The 23044-nt window shown below is 43.9% G+C and overlaps 1 protein-coding gene across 4 annotated transcripts in view; it reads left to right on the top strand.

Annotated features, from left to right (window-relative positions):
- The window catches only part of LOC117511263 (homeobox protein cut-like 2), a 220377-nt gene that overhangs the window by 123308 nt on the left and 74025 nt on the right, over window positions 1–23044 (top strand). For all 4 annotated transcript variants that reach the window (XM_034171269.1, XM_034171268.1, XM_034171270.1 and 1 more), the window contains one exon: window positions 20822–20900. In XM_034171269.1, coding sequence (XP_034027160.1) covers window positions 20822–20900 — 79 coding nt within the window. The remainder of the gene's footprint in view (window positions 1–20821; window positions 20901–23044) is intronic.

The following is a 23044-nucleotide window of genomic DNA, read 5'->3' as shown; positions in this document are numbered from 1 at the left end:
ATCACAGTGGCTGCAGCCGTGTGCAGGTTTCTTTATTTATAACCCGTACGGAATTGTCCTACACTCAGAGCATATGGAGGGTTATGTAACGCTCAGCATCCAATAGATAAGCACTAAAGTCAAGTCCTATATATAAAGCTTGCTGAAGAGTTGTTTCTGATCCTCGCGTTCCTGAGCATCTGCTTCATGATGATGTAACAAAGAGATGATTAATGGCCAAGAGCCACTCCTCCTAACAGATCGTTCGTAAATGGTACGTACGAGTTATTTAAGAGAACTTCCAGCACTCACCAGTTTGTTTGAGTTTTTTTTTTTTTGTAGGTATGAAAATTCTTGAGTAGTCCAGGAGCCGTATGCAAATAATCAGTGAGGTAGGAGATTTCCCAGAGTCCACTCAGAATCAGCTGGACCTCTGATTTCTCTTCAGTACGACTGCCGCTCAACAGATCCATATGACCAACGGTTACATTGTAGCAGTTACTTTAATGAGATTTTCACACCAGAGGTCTTTTGATTGCCTCAGTTAATATACAGTTAAAAAAAACCATCAACAGATGCATTTTGATGATGTGATTTAATAGTTTGAAGGCAATACAACACGAGCACTTTGGACTGCCACGCTGTATATGAGTTACTAGGCAGGAAATCTGGTCATTACAATCATGACATCAAATGTCTGGCAGCAAAGGTCAATCAGTGTGCATTAACCACAGCACATTTGTTTTACAGCTTTTAGTGGCATGTTGGCACCAACGAACACAAGCTTTCGGCTGGCATCCAGCGGGCATGGAGGGGCTCCCAGCAGAGTTGGAGCAACACGGGTCTTGGCCAGCCCTCCAACACAGCAATATGGAGGTGGGGGTGGGGGGTGGTGGGGAGTGATGTGTGCTTTTCCTCCACTGCCTCTCATTGGGCATTCATAAATACCTAATAGCTTCTCAAACGATCCTCACATTGTACATTTGTGTGAATCTTGTGATTTGTCTTGCTATTGTTAAGCTCAAAGCTAATTAACATATATATCATAATATCTAATGTCAGAACTATGAGGTTCCATTTTTAATAAATTCATTATCTTGTCATCCAAATACCTAATAAATAAATTTGACCAGAATACATTATTTGCTCACAAATGAGCCTGTGTTTCAGTTAGCTATACGCCACCAAATAGAATCATTGGCTTTGCAACTATTCTAGAATAGCTAACTTGTGATTGCAACCCAAACAGGTTGAGGGGAATGTGTTTGTGCAGTCTTGTCCTATAAGTGGCTGTGTGTTATTTCAAGCTGTTACTCCAGCAGGACAATATTTTATCAAACTGGTGCTTTCCTTTTGGACACTTACTAATTTAATCATGGCTTTACACCCAAGGAGCAAGTTCCGAGCTGTCCGAGTGCTCACTGAACTCAAGCATGAATACAGGGCTGTGAAAACTCTGCTGATCCGCAAAATTCCACGGATTTCATCATGGGGGGGGGTGTTTGGTGTTGAACTCTAATCTTGATCGTCACTAAGTTTTTAAAATGCCTATTGCAAAGTCTTTTTTTTTCATGACATCATGCAGGTTTTATAAGACCGTGGTGGTCCGCGGACACTGATCTGTGTGTTACAGATACAAATCAGTGTCCTCGGATCTGCGGAGTTTCGAGGAGAAAAAAGCCTGGCTGTTGCAACAGTTGTCGTAAAACGAGACTGGTTGGTTGCTGTGATGCTCTGCGTCTCTTGCGCGAAGCTTAAGCTAAATGTAGCATGTGGACATCGCAAACCTTTAGAGCTCTGAATTGTGCAGCATGTCTCTGTCATGGACCGACGTCGGACAGAGAGAAGATGGCGAGAAAGACTGTTTGAAAAAGTCTGATAAGGACAAGAATCCGTGGAATCGTCGCTGGCTTCATCAACACACCTGAAAGATAAAAGCAACGGGAAAAGTGAACTGTGCCATCAGGAAACACGGTAAGAATTTCTCTTTCTGGAAAATAAACATTGTTCTGTTCAAACAGGATTTTAGACAAGATTATGTGGCTTTTTTAATTAATCTAGACTTTCTTTCATTGGGAAAAAAAGACTATGGCTTTGAATAGATTTATGTGAATTTACACAAGAATGTAAATGAGTTTTTATTAATGTAGTCTTTTTCATTAGAAAAAGACACTGTGGCTTTGAGTGGATTTACAGGAATTTGTTGGGAAAGTGTCGGTACACGGACCCACAACAGGGGGCGCAAAGGAACGGACAATGGAGTAGGTCAAATAACACTTTACTGTTGTGAATGTGCACAACAAATACAACAGATTACAACAATAGATCAGAATCAATTCACAAAGGTGTCGTGTGGGCAGGCTCGAAGATAGGAGACACCTGTCCAAAGCAGAACCGGAACCACCCGATTTCCTCCGCCACCAGACCCCGGGAATACTGGAGCCGCCAAGTCCCGAACTCCCAGGTGGCCACTGCCTCCGCGTGTCGGACCTGGTACTGCTGGCGAGGAACAAAAACACAATTAAAGGTGGGCGCGTTTGCACCCAGTAATCCGCACGGCAGGAAAGCTACCTCCACCTCTCGTTGGAAAAAAGGTCTGTTATCACTCACAAAAATCACAAAAGGTTACTGTCAAGCAGTCAGCTGAGAATATTACCTTCCAGGTAGAACGATATCTCGGCAAAGAGCTGGAGACGTCCTGCTGATGTACCCCTGCTGATTGGTAACAGCTGTTGCAGGTGATGCGTGACAGCTGTCACCCTAGCTGCTCCTGTGAGGCGGCTGCGCCCTCTGGTGCCTGGAGCCCGCACTCCAGGCAGGGCGCCCTCTGGTGGTGGGCCAGCAGTACCTCCTCTTCTGGCGGCCCACACAACAGAATTTACAGAAAAATAATGCATAATTTGGTTTACAATTAAAAGGAAAATCATTCCAGGTCCTACTTCCACATCATATTCTGTTATTTCAACATTATCATTGATGGTTCAAATGAAAGGTTGAATACAGGGTCATTTAAATATGCACCAATTTTGAGACTGTTTGTTCCAGGAGATGCTGAAAATGTATCATTAGATAAAAAATTAATTTGGTCTCTGGGATCCCACTTGGCCCGAGACCCCGGCTCCTGGGGGCCTATGCCCCTCAGGCCCCTGCAAATTTTCCTCGGATTTCACAATTTTCATTTCATAGCCCCGATGAATACTGTCAGCAGTGATTCTTTGCAGATTATGTTGACTTTTGTAAAACATTTGTTCAGTTGACTGGGCTGCTCTCTGGGACATCTTGCAAATTTGCGGGATCCCCAAGATATTTTTGGACACAGTTGTCAGCCTATTCACAGATACTGGGAGTGCTGTGCGGAGAGGCAGTAGAATCTGTGACTTTTTCCCAGTCACTATGGTGTTCATCAGGGATGTCTTCTAGGTCATACCCTGTTCAGTGCTTGCATGGTCTGGGTGTTGGATAGAGTTGTGAAAACCAGGGGCTTATGTGTCTTTGTTGGTACAAAAAGGTTCACTGACTTCGCAGAGGGTACTTAGGTCTTTGTGGAATGAGTGGATACCCTGATTTCAGAACTTGAGAAGTTGAGGGAGGAATCGGAGTGCTTGAGTTTCTGATTGTCCTGGATCAGATCCAGATCTTCAAAGTCTTCCTGGACTCGGCCATTAGAAGTGTATCTGTATGCTGTGTGTGCTGAAGGTGTTGAATACATAGACATTAATGTACCTCTGCAGTGAGAGTCATGTCTCTGGATCTTTGGCCTTTGAAATCGGGAGACACCTGGGGAAAGAGCCATGAGGTCACAAACAGAAGTGTTTAGTGATACCAGCATTTTTGCAGAGTGGCTGTCCATGTCTTTAGGGTCTTGATGCTTCCTGTCTGATTGTATCATTGTGAGACTTGGACAATAACCAGTGATCTAAGACAACAACCTGATGTTTCTTGAGAGAATCTTTGGGTACTACTGGAATGACTACTGGAATGACTTCTGGAATGACTTTGGGTCAAACAAACAGTGATGGAGACTCAGAGGGAATGTCAGCTATGGTTATGTGGCGTGTTTCTCTGGGCATGCCTCAGTGTTGAGGATTCAAGCAACTAGGAAAGTCCAAGGGGACACCCAGATTTCAGCTACATGCTGCAGAAAGGTGGCTTCTTTTCTAGATCGGTTGTGTACCTGAGTGGTTGCCTGCTCCCAGACCTGACCAGAAGTGATGGGTTGCATCGCAAATATCTGATATCCTTTCCAAACGCATTTCGAAAAGTCCTGAAAAATTATCACAGCGTGTTTGCAAGTTGTGGTAAATCCCATTGATTGAGGGGACAGTGCCTGTGGAGCAGTAACAGACACCACACTCTGCACAACATCCATCATTTACAGTTATCATTTATTTATTTAATTATATAGCGCCAAATCACAACAAAGTTGCCTCAAGGTGCTTCACACAAGTAAGGTCTAACCTTACCAACCCCCAGAGCAACAGTGGTAAGGAAATGTAATGTAACTAATGTGAAGGATCAGCAGTTTGATGAGGCACACATTTGTGTCCAGAAGATCTTATGTGAAATTGTCAGTAAATTGAGGCAGAAATGCTGAAGGATTTGCTGTTAATGTGCCCCCTGGTGGCTGTGCCTTCACATGCACATACAGAAAAAAAGACACTTGCATACCTTGTGTGCACGTGTAGTGTGTATATAAATATGCATTTTAAAGATCATTCCTAGCCCTCACCTGGTCCTTTTGATAGTAGATGGTGGTACGTGTCAGAGACAGTCTGGTGATCTGTCATCGACAGGCGCTCACTGGAAGTGATATATTTCTGTAAAATATGTATGACATCAAAAAGCCTTAAAGGTTATTACAAATTAATAATGACTAGTGGGCCGAGAGCAGTAAAAAATAGCCTCTCCCTTGCTGTCATGTTTAAATGTTTAATTTAACATGCTCCCATATAAATGTGGACTGCCTCCCAGCAATGTGTTCACGGCCCTGAGGCCTCAGCAGACTGTCCTGGGTCTGGAACACACCAAACCAGACACCCAGGCTCACGCGTATTTGGACCTATTAGACTGGAGTTGTGCAGACATGAGTGATCACTCATCTGGAGCCTTCACGTTGCCTTGGAAAGACGCTGCGCTTTTATCAGCGCATCTCTTTATGGCATGCAATATTATAAATACTCGTACACTAAAGGAAGCTGTTTTACTCACATCAAGCGCAAATTCTCTGCAGACAGCCAGACACAGAAACGCTCTTTGTGAGTGTTTCTGTGAAGCAAGTCAAATCGTCGGCCCTGAACCCCCCTCACAGTAATGACTGAAGACACTGTACAAAATTGCCTTATTTATACCAGTAATGTAAGCTGTCTGTTCCGGCGTCGCTCATTCTCTGTGGAACCGACGACGGTGGCAGCCGAGTCTGGAGTGAATTTGCCAGGCGACTACCTGGGAAACATCAACAGTCATTAATTATGTAAAACTCTACTCGCAGAGGGAGTGGGGGGGTGCACATACAACTGCGGCACCCGCTCCTATTAGACTCACTGTACTATACAATGAGCCCCCTCCGCCTGGGGGGCGTGGAGGGATTATCAGCCTCCCGCCACGACCCCCTGATACAAAGACACACACATCAGCATCCTGCACGCCACATGCACACGAACACAGAGTCATTTTATTGCATTACGCGCACGTATACTTGTGTTGAGCCGACGAGGAGAATAACGGGAATCTCTGCGCTGTCTCTCCTCTCTCGTTACCCCATCATTCACTTCTCTCCTCTGCAGGTCCCGTTAGGTTTTTTTCTGCTCTCTCCCTGACAATTGTCTGCTTTCGAGCTTTCTCACGACAATGGATAAAATCAGCAAACCTGATAGGACAAATGATATGCCGTGTTTGTCAGGAATGCAAGGGAAAGGGCCATGCCGTTGTTGATAGCACTGCCACCAACTTGGCGCCGGTCTGCAAAGAACATTACTCCCGCAGCCGTCACGCGCAGTCCTACCTGAGATCTTCCTCGGAGTGCCGCGATTGACGCTTGCAGATTTATCAAGGAAATAATGAACCTAATTTGTGCACCATGTGTTTCCAATCCATCTTGGCAGTGACTTGGCAGACATCGAGTTCGGATTCTTCGTCATCTGCACGCTTCTCACCACAGTTTGAGGCCCGTTCATCAGTGCCGTTCTTTTTAGTGGATGTGGCTTTGGCATGATGTTCCTCCATGCCGAAACAAAGGAGGCGCTGACACCTGTAATTAATTAGGCTATTATGCATTCCGCAATGATAATTGCCTCACTGGAAAGTCACCAGCCTTCTAAGAGGGAGAGAGAGGCGAGGTGGACAGAGAGCATTATCCATCATAGTGGAGCGCTCTCTTGCCCCCCCCTCCTTGTGTCATGCTATCTCACCTTGACTAGTGTAGGCAGGGCTAGAGAAACACTGTCAACATGTGTCTATGGCTGAGATATGCAGCTGTGCCGCCCCCTCGCCAGCGCCGCTCCGCCAGCGGCCTGCCAGGGTCCATCCACTCCTGGGTTTTGGCTCACATTGGCACAGTTACCCATGACACCCCATCTGTTGTAGCTTTGTTCACTAAGGCAGTACAGCTCCAGCGTAATGGGGGCACTTTATTTTTATAATTAGCCCTTACCTACACTTCTCTCCTCTTAACGCAGCTGAAATCTAGTCCAGGTGTACTCATTACTACCGTTCAGGACTTGGTGTGCACCTTCATCTTAGCCATGGCGTTGTGCTATGATAGCTACACACGTTTTTGTTTTTTGTTTTTTTTCCGGCCTGCAGCTTTTCTCAAGGTGTAGGTCATCTACAGCGTCAAATGTTTGAAAGCGCTTGCTCAAAGAAAATGACAACTCCTGTCTTTTGATCTACAAAGACATTCAGAAAAGATTTATTTTCCTCCTCTCTTCGTCTCCCTCTGGCTCTCGGCTTGACTTTGCCGTGACTTTGAGGTGTTAACATGGAGGCTGCTGTTGTGAGTTTCGCGGTGATGGTGTGTAATTTTGCGGCCCAGAAGGCACGTGCAGCCTGACTGTGACAGCAGGGCCTTTGATCTGGGTTTAATGTCATCCCATGTTCTGACTCGCAAGCAGCTCCATGTGCCAGGTCCATCAGGATTACGTCAACTCCGTCTTAATCACCGAGGATCTGTTAACTTCTCAGTCTCCATCATTACCTGCTCTCTCCATTGGGGCTTTGGCCTGAAGTCCTCTTCATTTTTTTCCTTGACGACCCCTGTTTTAAAGACACACCATCGCCGTTCATCTTACTTCTTGAAATCATGTGCTATTGCAGTAATAGGTGCAGTAAAATAATATGAAAACTAATGACTTTAACCGTGAACTAACAGGAATGAGCAGCTCGACAGATCGCGACTGACAAAAGCCTCCTAAATGTAAAAATTAGCATTTGCATTTGTCAACCAGTCATAGATAAGAATATAACTAGAGGGCGCTAAACTTACAGTTGGATTAGCTACAAATGAGGGCGACAAACAGCTGGTGTTTGTCAATTGTTTGGCGTTCTCGGGGTGTGGCCAGCTCACCATTACTTACCATTACTGAGCACTGTATTTAAATAGTTTCTAAAAGATGTTGAAACCCGACAACATCACCATGAGCTTTTACTCCATGCCTGACGGAACCAACATTTGATTTGTTTCAGTCTAACATTGACGTTCTTGGCCTGCTAGTTAGCATGCTAACATATCCGTGTGATGTCTTGTAAATCACTTCAGAGGTGTTATCTGGTTACAAAAACAGCATTTTCAGATTTAGAAGTGTTGAGGAAAAAATGTCAAACATGCTAGATTTACAAAGAAATCCAGCTATTTTAGAGCGTACTCCGCCATCTTGGATTATCAAGGCTGCAACTGTCAATCCAAGTGATAAATGTAATGGTAAATGGGCTGCATTTATATAGCACTTTTCCATCTGCATCAGATGCTCTAAGCGCTTTACAATTATGCCTCACATTCACCCCGATGTCAGGGTGCTGCCATACAAGGCGCTCACTACACACCGGGAGCAATAGGGGATTAAAGGCCTTGCCCAAGGGCCCTTAGTAATTTTCCAGTCAGGCGGGGATTTGACCCATGATCTTCTGGACTCAAGCCCAACACCTTAACCACTAGTCCATCACCTCAAAGTGATGATCAGATAAGGTTAACGCACGTTATCTGATCATCACTTGTATTGACAGTCGCATGGAACACCTACTTCACTACCAAATCTCTATGTCACTCCCGCATCTGCTCACCTTTGGCCCACCCCTCCGTCATTTGTATCACTTTTTGAATACGCGCACTAACAGTCACAAAGTGCACAAACAATTCCCGGATCCACCCCCTTATTCATAGACATAATGGCTCAGAAGGAAATTGGTTCATTAGTTCAGAGTCATGAAAACTGGTTCAGGAGTGTTTGAGTGTCTTGTACTAGCTACCTGTAGAGCAGGTACCTCAGACGGAAAAGGAATTGGGCTACCAGTATATTGACATGGGTTCAGTTCCCAGTCACGATACCTGCCTGTGTCCTTGCGCCATCACAGTCCAGTGTTGAACCGGCATCCCGACCAGGAGGAGTCATAGACACTCATCTGCTGTACACTGTGGAATCTGGAGTTATGCACTGGTGCCAGTGGGCCTCAGGAGCTGTAGAGGACCTCTGCTAGGAGACAAACCACCAGACAAAACTGGATTAGTGCATTCATTCACTAAAATTGATGATGAGTTCTCCCCCCACACATTGTGACGGGAGAACTAAGCAAGGAGGTTATGCTTCATTGTTATTTGTCTCTTTTCTTTTGGGCCTTTCTGTGTGTCAGCAGTTTTTTAACTGATCTTCATGAAACTCAGCGAATTGATCTTATCAAGAGGAAGAATTCATTTTGTTGTTGTTTGGAATCTGGATTTGGATTCTGGATTTTTATTTTATTTTTTAACTTTCTTGAGAATAGGAAGATGAGACATCTCCAGGATGAGAAATACACTCTCTGAGTGCCCCAGTTGGAATCTGTGCAGAAGAAAATGTCAAATCGGTGCATTTATCTTCTTTTGTACACCACAAGGTCCTGCTTTGTTCAGCTCCCCTTCCATTTAACATGCAGGTTAGCCCCTCCCACCACGTTCAGTTGTATTTTCACTCTGAATTTGTCACTGCGTCGCTGCAGCATGTGTCCACATCAGCAGCGGGTAAGTGGTACAAAGGAATATTGGTGTGGTCAGCTCTTGTCGTTATTTGGCTGAGGTGGCAGCAGTGTTCTGCAGTGACAAAATGGCAGCGGTGTCCATCCGTTCTGAGCGCGACGTGTTGACTGACAGTCGCTGCTGATTGGAATTGACGTGGCGACGCGATGTGTGTCAGTGCTCTGACTGCTCACGTCACCGGGCATCCAGAGACGGCCGCAGCCGTGCAGCTACCGCAGTTCTGAGATGGGTGTCACCATGATTAAATCTGCCCTCAAAAACTGTCTCCTAGTTTGCGTGCACATGCACAGGAGTGAGTGTGTGCGTGCACGGCCCCTCGTTTGAGTGTTTGCGTGTGTGGGTGTACGCGGGTCTCTCACCGTCCAGACTGTATTGCTACAGTGTTTACCTCTGCCCCTCTCGTCCGCCCACTCATCAGTCACTCCTCACCGACTCACCTCTCTGCTCCCACCGCCCCTCTCAACCCGCACTCAAGGCAAAACAAACGCCAGCAGTGGCAGCTGCAGGAGTGCTGGGTGGTTCAGCGAAAATATGATCTTTCCCATCCTTTTGAAGGGAAAATTATGTTTTGTACTTGTTTTTATTTTGCTTTCTAGTCTTTATAATACTAAAAAAAGGGGGGAAAAAAAGAAGTGCAAGCACAACAACAAAGAACAGTCACATGTTTGCAGTGGTGGGTAGAGTGTGGACAACTAATACTCAAGTACAAGTGCAATTAAAATAGTATACCATGTGAATAAACTACTTAAAGTATGTTAAATTCTTCAGCACAAGATCTGGTTTGTCGTCCGTCAATTTTGTCATAAATTCTAAAATCTCTGGGGGTCTGTTGCTCTCAAAGTCCCCTTGCTTCCACCACCAGTGTAAGTGTGAGCACATGCAAGCAAATAGTTTGTGCTAAACTCATCTTATTCACAGGAAGAAGAAAAAAAAAGTTGTTGAATCTGGGAATTTTGTCCTTTTCCAATCTGGCCATCACTCATTTGTTGTCTGTTGTTTACTACAGTGAAACACTGGGTCAGCGCGCGGCATCCAGATCGCACGTTATTGCAGTCTGTGCATGCAACACTGGTGGTCACATCCTGATTGTGGCATGTCACATCTTGTCAGGTTTAACCCTTTTCCTCGCCATCTTGATCCTTCCAGTCACCTTTTTCGTGTCCGTAGCATTGAACACAACAAGGCAACTGTGTGCAGAGTGGCAAGAAATAAAAGGTGATTTTCAGTCAGTCTCTGGCGTTGTTGGTCCAGCCCCTCCCCCTGGCCTCTCTTGCATGATTGACTCCCGTGTTGGGGGAGTTCTCAGAGAGCAGAGGCAAGTTTAATCGAACACTGATACTGTTAATACTGCTGTGGGGCAGACAGTGTGCCATAATCATACAATTACAACTTGACCGATATGGACTTTTTGGGGGGGGGGGGTGCAACTTTGCTGATATTAGGGACTAAAAATTTACGATATTGATATATCTGCAGTAACATTTCATTATCAAAACCTTATGGCAAAGAAATGTATTGAGGTTTGAGGTTTTACAATTTAAACATAAATAACTACAAATATAACAAACAGTCAACCAACGTACATCACGCTGCCTTCATTTGGATTGGCAATTGCCAGCTCACATCACCGAGCATTTGCATAAAAGAAGCAGCCATTTGTTTCTGTAAGGCATACGCTCTGACTGAAAATGAATGGCAGCTGGTTGCTTGGCCTCTGTGTATTGTAGCTAATGTGACCAAGGGGTGATGGGGTCCCAGCCATGCTTGACAATATTGTAGACAATGCCATCAGAGCGTTCTCTGCTGGAAAAACAGTGTGATCAGTGACTAGTCGAGTTCAAGCTTAAAGCATCATTGTAGTGCTGTTAAGTTGACTGATTGACTCATCTACTCACCTGCTTTGTATAAAATGAATCACACCTCAAGCTCAGCCTGCGCTCCACTTGTCTGGGTTTGTGCCATCGTGTTCATTTGCATCCTGGGCTGTTCTTAGCTTGTTCAGCTTCTGATGCAGCAAATTAACGTTCTCCATGCTCATTTCAAATTCAGAATTCAGGCAAGTGCAAAGAACTTTCTCCCTTCAGGGAGTGAATTGTGAAAAGGGTACTGCAGTGACAAACAGTGGATATATCTCACAGAGTGCAGCAAAAAAGACATTTTAAAGCAGAGAAGATGTTTAGATTTTAAGTTTGTCTTTTTATATGCATGAGTGAAATATTCAAAGTCAAAGTGTCTTTATTTGTCTCCCTAAGGAGAAATTTGCCTTGGACAGAGGGGTCTGCTACACAGCAACACATCCGGTACATAGCACCCATATTAAAGAACTATTGATAATGTCTGAGCACTATAGTATTTTTTTCTGGAAAATCACCATAATTTATTATCTTTGGTGATGTCACAAGGACTTAAAATGCATAAATGGTGATGTCATAATCAAGAGTGTTACTTAAAATGAAAAACATCTTATTCCAGACGGGTTCTGTTTATTTATGTGTCCACAAAGTGAGAGCGATTGGTGCCCGTTTCTTCACAACACTGGTACCTTTTGAGATTTTGGAGTTGTTTGTGCATCACTGTATGTTTTAACACAGACTGTGTTTTTCTTCACAATACACCTAAACATAGAATGGCAAAAGCTGCTGTTACCCAGAGGTCCTTCCCAGGTAGATTATTGAACCTTCATCCGGGTCTCTAGCTGGTCCCCAGCCACGTGGTTGGTGGCAGGATTATCACTCCTGCTCACCCACCTCAAAACCACATCAGTGGGGACTAGCGTGGTGCTAAGATGTCATTATAAACAGATGCAACTGGTCTGCCTGATCTGACCTTTAGCGAGGTCCGAGACATCACCACTGTAGGAGGTCATATTGAGCACCATGTGGAATAACATAGATTAAAACATGGTCCAACGCTGGCGTGTTTACATCTCCATTTTCCTTTTATCTCTTTTTTATTTGGAGAGGGTTATTCTTTTGACGTCTAACATTCATAGATCCCGATTGCTGTCAACCTGCAATCTTGTATTTGATCTTTGTTCCTGATTACTTAACTCTAATCACTGATCTTTGGTCCTGGTGGTTGAACTTATCAGCATTCCTCAAAAGTGCACTGATTTATGGCACTCCATGATGCTCTTTGATCCTGTGCATTATTCCATCCACAGTATCTTTGCAAACACAATGGAGAAGGCACTGCTTGGAAATTTGACATTTATTTTAATTTATTTTTTATTATCTATATTTACATTTTTTTCCATTCTGTATCTTCATTAGGAAACTTTTGTTCCATCGGAATTCTTCAAGCCTGAAATATCACCTCAGTCCAAAACATTTAGGTGCAAGTTACACATTAAACACTTAGTGCACGATGCCAACCAACCTCGATAAGTCCCATTCAGCCAGGCATTCAGGCGTAAACTAAGTGACACTGCTGGGGACAGATTGCTTTTCACAACAAATATTTACATGTCCAGTTCATTTAAATTGGTTAACTGCTGATTTACTGCTTTACTTTAGCACTTTTCCATCTGAAATAGATGCTCAAAGTGCTTTACAACGATGCCTCACATTGCCTTGCATGCTATCATACAAGGTACTCAAATGATACCAGCAACAACTTGGTGATTGCTCAAAGGACCATAGTGATTTTCCTGTCTGATCGGAAATCAAACCAAGGATCCACTGGTCACATGAGATTGTGATGGTGTAATCACAAATCAAGTAATTATTTAGATACTTTTAAAATTTCTTGATAGCGCAAAATAATAGTAATAATAAAAGCTCCCCTAAAGCATACATTGGGTTCTTTCTCCTTGAAGAGCTGGAATTGCCTCAAGAAGAGCACCTGGCATAAATTCTGCCAAAATCAAGACGCCCATCCTTACCAGAGCAAACGGAAGCTGCCAGGGGGAAATAATATTCCCTATGATGTATGATTTGGGAATTTGGGAATTATTATCGACCTCCTGCCTGATCGAAATATCTGTGGATGATTGTGTAGTCGAGAGCGCCGTCAAACATTTGCCACTGTACCACTGAGGCCCTTGGGCCCAGACTAGCCAAACTGGGCATATGGGTAATCCCAGTAGGGGGGATGATCACCATAGCAACAGTGACCTGATTTGCATATTAATTAGGCCATGAGGTCATTGAGTGCAAAATCATATTTTGACACATAGAGGCTATACTACTTGAGCTAGGAACATAAAATTTAGACACAACCTAAAACTGATTCCAAGGCACCAGTTAAATACCAGATGGCTTCACTCATTCAATGCAGGATATTACCCGGCACTGGATACATAGCATTTGTCAATTCACACCTTCTTTTTACACAGGAGAAGACAGTATCATAAAATAAGAAAATACAAGTGACGCAAAAACTTTCAAGATTACAGATAATTTTGCAAGATGTGGTTCTGAAGCACTGCCCGCCATGGATTACCACGATTTATAAAACATTTAGGATGAATTTTGTGGATTTTTCTAGAAGGTGTTTTGACAAACACTGCGGCGGGGGGCTCCTCTGTGTTTTGTTGTAATAAGTGTGGTGCTTGTTGTGACGTCCTGTCAGTCTGTGGGCTGGCCTGGTGCTCAGTGTGCAGCACAGTGGGATGGGCTCTCTATGATTGCACACTGACCTTTGCATCATGGGGAAGATGACAGGTAATTTAGAGGCCTCAGGGACTGTGGAACCATACATTTGCTGTCCTCAAACCACCCACAGGCCAACCACACTCATCTAGGGATGAATGTATCCACACACTGCATTTACTGCATATAGAAGTTTCCTCAAACGCAGCGGGTGCTGCCATGACATGCAGCCGCTTCTCTTGGCAGGTTTATCATTTGCCAGACTATGAAGGTCTCTGGCCAGCAGTCACCCAGACCAAAAGCTATTTCTGCATAAAGTGTGGTTTGGTGAGCATTTCCTCCAGTTTTAATCAGGATGTCTCTTCAAGTTTGCACAGTTTATCTAACAGTGAGGTTAGGCTTTTAATTGCAGTTTTTTTTCCTAATGTAGCCACCCTGTTATTTTACTTTTACGTGTAATACGTGGATACAAAAGGTCAGGGATTATTTTGAACATTCTTAAGGGCCCATTCACACTCTGACGTGAAGTGGCTGATGTTGGCTGATGTAGCAGATTCACAAAAATTTCTGAAACGCTGGAGAAGACTCCAGGGGTCCACATTTTCTGTCTTCAACTGAGGTCGACGTAGGTCAGCAGAGGGTAACGTTGTGCTGGTGGAGCTTAATATTTTGTGATGGTCCACTGACTTATTGTAGAACGTACTTCAGCTTTCACCATCGCAGGCAGGATATATTGGTAGCGCACTCCACAGAGCAGTAGCATAGCTTGGCGGAGCTGATTGTCAAGTCAACTTTTGAGACGTCAGGTGACGTAGCCTATATAAACTCAGTGTAATGCTGAAATTTTGTTGCTTGCTACTGGTGTGTTGTCAGACAGGTTCTACAGGTTTCTTCACATTTCTTCATATTGCTACATATTTCTTCATGTCCAAGGGATCCAGAGGAGGGTTTGGGTCCAGTCAAGTCTCCGGCATTGGCCAGCAGAGGCCTACAGAGGCAAATAGAGCAGTAATGAATACTAGCGGAGGCAACATAGAGGTAGCGGAGCTCAACTCTTGCCGGTGCTTTAGCATGAACGTTAAAGATTTTAAGCATGTTGAAATATTTTCCAGGTCCACAAAGAACATCAGCCTTGCCCGAGTGATGTCAACTTAGCTCCTGAGTCTGATGGACCTTGCACTGGTTGTCCTTAATTAACTTTTCAGTGTCTGTCAGGAAATGCAGGGCTAATAGTCATCGTGTGAATGCACCCTAAGAGTGAAAATATGCAGCAAAGCACATACTTACTCACACAAGATGGCAGTTGTGCCAGACATTATCCACCTTAGCTAGCCAATGGTGTGTGTGCTCTACTGTATTATTATTATTATTATTATTATTATTATTATTGCTATTATTATTATTATTAAATGTTTGTCCTGAACTGGCTCCTTCCATTAACTCTTTTCAGGATCTCACATTTTACATATATTTAATATACCTTGGGTGGGGGGAACGGTTCTTAGATGCGTTGCGACGTATATGATGAGCATTCTGAATCTATTCACAAATGTCAAAAAATGATGTTATAAAGTTAATGGCAGGGGTTGAAACACAGCTGCGTACCACCTTTCACAAGCACTTTTTATGTTCCTTTGGTAAACCTGTGTTTCTACATTTACTTGTTTTGTTTGTTTTTTTTTTAACAAGAAGCACCTAGCTACAAGTTGTGGCTACATCTGAACACAGTTTTTACTTCAAAATTCTAAAAAAAGACCTACATGACAGCATACTTGTTCCTCTGAAGAAAATCACTGCACACAAGATGTGAACAAATGTCACACGCAATGTTATCTGCAGTTTTACATCAGCAAATCAGTTTTGGACCTGGTTTCAAATACGAGTAGATTACGTTAGATGTTGGGCAGATCTGCAGAAAGGGGCAAATGTAGTCATTTTACCTGGACTGGCGGAGCTGTGCACGGTAGTGAGTGCTTTTCCATTCTCACAATAACTGACGTATGTCTTCTTATTTAATGCTGCTAACATCCAGATAAAATTATGAGCATCTTGGCTGATGCAAAGAGAAAAAGGCACACACACACACGTCTTTATGCACACTCACACACACAAAGTGTCAGATGCGCCTTGTCACACACCCAATCATTGTCACACACTCTAATCACCTGCATCATCACAACCCACCCTCCAACACCCAAATCACAGGGGGTGGCAAACTGGTAAGGCTGAGGGGGAAACGATGATTTAGAGTGATAATTGCATAATCACCAGTTGTGATAATTGTAATTGATGACTGCATAATTGCTAATTGCGCTCTTTATAGGAACTTCTCTTTCCCTCTCTCTCTCACTCAGTAGCCCTTCACTCTGCTTTCTCCTCTTCATCTTCCTTCCTGATTTGTTCTCCCCCCCCGATTTATTTTTCTGTCTTCAACACATGCTAGCTCACTCTGGCTCAAACACACACACGTGCACACACAGACTACCTAGAGGGTACTGTAAGTATTCTCACAGGCTTATCGGTAAGTATTTCCCAGCAGCCTTGTCCCAGCGGCTGTACTCTGCCCACTCCGTTCTTGTGTGAAGAGTTATGAAGGCACGCTAACAGGTTTCCCTTGTCTCTCTCCTGCTACTCTGCCCTAGGCTTTACTCCTGCTTGTAAAATCAACCCGCGGCCGAGCCCATTCCCTCGGTAGCCATATCCTTTATCACAAAACGGCAGAAAACAAAGACGGTGTTGTGAGCTGAAGCTGGGTTCGGAGCCATATCTTGCAGCTCAGATTTGCCAGGCGGAGTCCTTCCTAGATCCACGCTTCTCTGTCCAACATCTGCTGGCATGGCACGTTCGGCTCTGATACCTGACGCGTTTGGGTGGAGGTGGACATATGTTTAGCACAGAGATGAGGGCAACTCCCTGATCAGCCCACATTATGCACGGCACTTCGGAACACTTTCATGATAGCCAGGGTGGGAGGAGCATCTGTACTCGTAGCAAGCACTAACGTGAGCAGGCATCAAGCAAGTGTGTGATTGATGTCTCCGCTAGTGTCTGTAGGCAGGTTAATGGTGTGATTGTGGAGGTAATCTCTGTGTTTTCTCGTTAAAGGATGATGGAGGGCCACAGGTCTTTGCGCATATGTGGAAGACGGGGCCTGGCCGCCGCCTTCATGGAATCCCAGCCCTGTTACACATGCGGTCATATTTGATGACTGCATTCTTACGAGCCGGCCAGCAGACGGTTGTAGTCTCAAAGTCTCAAAGTGCTGTTGGAGCTTGTGGAGGACAATTATTGGAGAACGGTGACACTGAACATGTGCTTAAAGTCACAAAGCCGCTGCTGTTTACAACAAAAAGGAAGCAAACATACAAACATCACATCGCTCGTGGGGGGGGGGGGGGGGGGGGGTGGTGGCAGATGACAAACCAAACCAACACTAGCTGTTTTTCTACTTACAACCAACAAACTCATAAAGCTGTAAACAAACAGTCTGGGCTTTGGTCCCCACATTTTCAGTTAGCCAACAAGCAAACGTCAATGTCAGGTGTTAAGAGGCGACGGGGTGGGGGGGTAAATTGGGGTGTAGGTGCATGAAACAACAGTACAGTGAAGTCACAAGCGGGCTGAGAGCTGCAGCAGGCTATTGCATCTGTATCGATTGGGTGCCAGCCATTTCCATTTTCCATGAACTCCTCAAAGCTGCTCCAAGTGAGAGTGATGGGAAGATTTACTGGATCTTTATGATATTTCTTTAAACATGATGCTGTCCTTACGCCTCCCCGGGGAGGACTCCAGCCATTTCCAGTAAATCAAAGGTTCTCTGTTACTCGCCGTTTTCCCCCCACACCTTATTTATAACCCCACTAAACAGCTAGTGTCACCCACCCACCACCACCAACAGCAGCGCCTCAACCACCGTTCATGAGTGTTTCCGCCTTTGCACCAAATGAGTGTTACGGAAGTGCACTCAGACCGCACCACACAGTACTGTGTACATGGAGTCAGTTCAGTAGAAACTATAATCAGCAGTGACAGAAATGACATAAACAATAGATGGCAATAATTTGAAGCCAATACGTTCTTGGAGTTGGGGAATGGGGGCAGGGTGTGTGTGTGCGCGCGCGTGTGTGTGTGGGTGGGGGGGGGTGTCATGGAGCTGACATTCAGGCAGAGTAACCCACATAGGCGCGAGTACAGGTGCCCTCTCCATGGGGCCAGGTGGTAGCTAATTCGATTTTTTTGTCCCTTGTAATGAATCGTTAATTGCTTTGCATCACCCGCAGAGCCAGGGATAGCAGGTGCCGAGCGCTGCCAGTGATGAAGGCCACTGTCACCGACTAGTGTCGCTGTGCACGCTAGCACCTCGATATAACAGGCCAAATGTCGCTTCGCAACATGCAGCAGTCCGGCTGTGAAACAAGGATATCGTCATCCTTTCACACTTGTTTTTCTAGTTGTCACTGCTTATAGAAAGGCAGCATTTGAAGTGATTAGAACTACACGTATGCTATGATCTACGACGTTTAGCTCCATTACTCTGGCTGTAGACGCATAAACATGTTGTTAAGTGTTTCTCAGTGGGTTTCTCAGACTGTGGTGGGTGGACCTCAGACCTTTTAGAGTATCTGAGGACAGGCTCCCCTGACACTTAAAGAGCAACATTAAGAGGCTGCAACTGAGACAAACTTTGTGCTCCTGTAACACAAATTTTTAGCCTGCTTCAGAAATAAAATGTGCTTTTATTATGGATTTTGGCATGAGGAATTCAAATATGGCAATAAAAATGGTTGATTGGCTATTACTGTTTCCCAGATATCTACGTTTTTACATTTTAAATCTACATAATTGTGTTGATAGTAGAGTTTTCATGCTACATCATAAACACAGGTCTTTTTGTGTTTCCCTGATTATATATATAATAATAATATTTAACCTGTTCTGTATTTGTAACACTATACAAATCAACAAAAGGGTTATATATTAACCCTTACATATCTTATAAACTAGAGTCAATCACCAATTTCAATCATTTTCATTCTCAGTGGCCCAACATTAGCAAGTTTGACTAAATTTATTTCAAAGGTATTTTGGCTGTAGACCAGTATAAAAAGGTTTTTCTCTAATGATAAATTAATCATAAACACACTAGTTGCATAGATTTGAATGATGATGACTCAGCAAAAAAGTCATACCCACATAGCATGGTGCAAACGTTTACACAGTTCACCTGCAGTCAAAACTCTAAATCAACTACAGCATACATTTGAGCCATTAAAGAAATAAAATCCAAGTGGTTACCGGTGTTGAACTGGTTTATGTTTTGCAAAATAAAAAATATATATATACGTATGTGGATGACATATTGTTGTTGCCCTGTAGATTGTTAGAAACAGTTAACATTTAAAGAATGATGGAACTAACACTCAAGTAACAATGATGAGGTATTGATACTTTGCTTGAGTCTGCTCTATGTCTACTTTGCATGACTTTATACTTCTACTCCACTACATCTCAGTGGGAAATACTGTATTTTTTACTCCACTACATTTACCTAACAGCTTTAGTTACAATCTACTTTATAGATTCAGATTGGGACATTGAGTATATTTTTGATGCAATTTTTTTGTACTTTTATTTAAGTACCATTTTAAGTGTGACATCAAAAGATGTTCTCTTATGCCGCGTTCACACCGGGCGCGACGCGAGCAACAGCAGCGACAGGTTGCCATGTAATCCCTATGGAAGGACGCGTTGTGGCGCCAAGCCACGCAGCGCGACGCGATGGACGCAAATGAAGCGACTCAAGTGAAGCGATTTTGAGCAATTGGCGCATTTGTGGTGCGATATTGCGTTGCGTCACATCGCATTGCCCTCCTCTCCAAGTTGAAAAATCTGAACTTTTTCGTCTTGTTGCACCGCAATGACTAATCAGGGACTGCATATGTAGTGACGTGGAGATGTCTGGAGTTTGATTGAGTTGGATGTGAACATGTCCTGTCTCTGGCTGCCAGCCTGTGAGCAGGACTTATGTCCCCTTTGTCCTTTATTTCACAATTATGACAGAGTTTTTTGAGCGAGCAGCAGCCCCACAGCAGGGGGAGTGGAGGTTTTTTTTTTTTAAATTGTTTACATGTGCGCGCGTGAACGGGACAGGAGGTCCTCAAACTGGGTCCTGCAGAGGTGGAAGGACCGCTGAAAGCAGCCGTCATCCAGACGCAGCTCCTGCAGCAAATAATGATACTCCCTGAATTGGGAACCTCTCATGATGTTTGTCAGCTTTCCACAACAACTCGCTCCGTGTGATCAAGGTCCGTCATGTTAACTTGACTGACAACCGGAGCCGGTGAGCGGAATGGAAGCTCCTCCTATTTGATGACGCACTGGGGCGAATTTTCGCAGTGAAAGCAGAGCGACACACCGGGCCCGTCGCCACACGACCAACGCAAATTTGTGGTATCTGGTCGTGCCCGGTGTGAACGCGGCATAAATCTTGTGGTGTTTTGAATCCAGCACCGTGGTTCCAGTCTTCAGTTTCATACAATATGGAAGAGGTGCAGCTGATTGATTGGCGTTTTTCGGAGCACAACATTGGAGAAATTAAATGTTAATGGCCCAAGCAGAGGCTCACCCCTTTGAGTCTGGTCTGCTTGAGGTTTCTTCCTCAGAGGGAGTTTTTCCTTACCACTGCTGGTCTGGGGGTCAGTAAGGTTAGACCTTACTTGTGTGAAGCGCCTTGAGGCAACTCTGTTGTGATTTGGCGCTATATAAATGAAACTAAACTGGGGGGTTGCACTGCTGATCCGGAGAGCTCGTGTCTGAGCCATGCCCTCTGATGAGTGTGCTGCTCTACTTTTTGGTAGGATGCTGCAGCTGCAGTGAATTGATTGTATGATTAGTGATTTAACTTTTTAAGCGTTTTCTGCTCTGAGTAAAAGTGGCTGAAATGCAAATGTTGTGTGCATCGTGAGTTGGATTTGCGCCAGGATTATGTCTGCAGATGCTTACCTTAATGGCATCTCCTCCCCTGCAGGTGGTTGCTCTGAACAAGCGCAGTAAGGAGGCCGAGTCTGCTTTCCTGGGAATCTACAAACAGCTTATCGAGGCCCCAGGTGAGTCTCACACTATGACCGTAGATGTGCATCCTCACAGCAGCATTAAAGAAGCGCACTTCTGGAATGCCCCTTTCAAAGATCACTCCCTCAAGATCAATTCTGTTCATACCTCCACGGTCTGCCTGCACACAAACACATCACACACATATGAAGCCACCCAAACCAAAATGTGATTTTGTTGCCATATGGTGCAATAACGTGGTTCTATGATGGATGAACTTCTGTACTCGCCGTCTTATGTGCTGTAGTTCTCAAAGTCTGTGCTCTCTGAGTGCTTTCCAAAACTCTGCGTGAGGCCACTTCAAAACCCAGCACTGGTCCTTGAGTGTAGCCTGGCTGAGGAGCACACACATCCTGGAGGAGCTCTGCTCTTGATTGTGGAGGGCCAATTAAAATCCCAACTGAAGTCTGGCTTGGTGCGAACACAAGCCTGATGAGGCCAGTAGGGGGAACAGTGAGTGCGATCGAGGGGACACATTGTGTGTTTATGCGGTTGTTATTATGGCGCCGGGGCACGTGTACATTATTGCTCTGTGTTGCAGGAGACCGCAGCTACAACAACAAAAAAAGGGCAGCCCAATCTCAGTCTAGATCACAGACGCACTTGTGGCAGGAGTACAGAACGCTGTTTACAGATTCAATGAATACAAGATAAAAGTCTGCGTCAGAGGAATGGCAACGGCACCAACTGACTTTTAAAGGTCTCCATTTTTCCTTGAAGTCCGCTGCTTGATATTGCCCCGCACACACACACACACACACACACACGCACATGCATGCATTTGGAATATCGTTATCTCCTTGATAAGAAATGCTGTTCTTTGAAGATGTATGCTGTTGGGTTCTTCTGACCTATACTTTTTACACATCAAGCCCACAAACATCTTGTTGGCTGCATTTTGTCACAAGTATCTTGTAGAGAACAGCGTTTTAACTAAACGCTCTGATGTTCAACATAAACTACTTTAACATACAAAGTCAGGTCAATGAACCCAAACATCCACTCTTATAGTGGAAATACAGCATTATATGTATATTTTTTTCAAGGTAGAGGTGTTTTTCTCTTTAGTACTTTTCCAATATTTACTTTTGAGGCTCCGTTTTTATGGAGGCTTTATGTCCACCAAAAGTAAAGCCGCTACTAATTGATAATTCCTGAGAATTAAATCTGCTTTGGCATTTTAGTGAGCACTTGGAAGCACAAATGTGAGCGTTTCAATCAGCAAAATGAGGCGGCACAAAGTGAGTTCCTGGTATTTCGGTGGAAATTGTCCAGTAAACGTTGCGCTCCCAGCAGAACTCTCTGAACCATGTTTGTTATTGGTTTAAAAAAAAATCACTTGACCAGATTAAGTGGTGAATTTGTAACAAAGTGAAAAGTTGAAGAAAATCTGCAGCAATTCACAAAGTTTATTAAGAAGGTTTACGGATCATGCTGTAATAGTCAAAAGTTTAAATATAGTCAGTGGAATCATTTGAACTGATGCTTTTCTGGGCCACAATGGTTGTGTAAATCTGTACACTCTAAGAAATGAAACATGGGTTTTAAATGTAATTAATACTATTATTTGCAATATACTTGCAATACTTGCAACTTGATAATTTTAGGGATTTAAGTAATAATGTTTCATTTGATTTAATTAATTTCAACTACAGTATTGTTTTGCATTTGACACTGTTATGTGGAAAAAGTTACCTTAACTTTTTCAATTAAATTCAACGTTTTATTTCTTAGAGTGTAACAGAAAAACAACAGCAGCAAAGTAAGTCTATAAGTCTATGAGTCATAAGTTTCTGCCTCAATTGTGCTTGGACACGTGACCATTCTTCTGAGCAGAATTGGAATAGCTCAGTTGTTTACCTCACACAAATTTGACATTTAAGCACAATCCATGTATTTTTGACAGGGTTTCAAACCAGCTTGGATGTGTTGGAGTCACTGTCCTTCTGGAACATCCAGTTGTGTCCAAGTTTCAACCATCTAGCTGACTGAGGTTTTGCTGAAGAATCGTGAGGTAGCCAGCCCTCCATCCACTTAATGCAATGTACCAGTTTGAGCGGCACCAGAATGAGCGTAATGCTATGACCACCATACTGAACAGTTTGTACAGCATTCTTGGGGTCAAATGCCTCAGCTTTAC

Source organism: Thalassophryne amazonica, chromosome 5 (assembly GCF_902500255.1).
Source record: "Thalassophryne amazonica chromosome 5, fThaAma1.1, whole genome shotgun sequence".
Classification (NCBI taxonomy): Eukaryota; Metazoa; Chordata; class Actinopteri; order Batrachoidiformes; family Batrachoididae; genus Thalassophryne; species Thalassophryne amazonica.
Note: the sequence above shows the minus strand (reverse complement) of the source record. Positions and strands in the feature narration are given on the sequence as shown.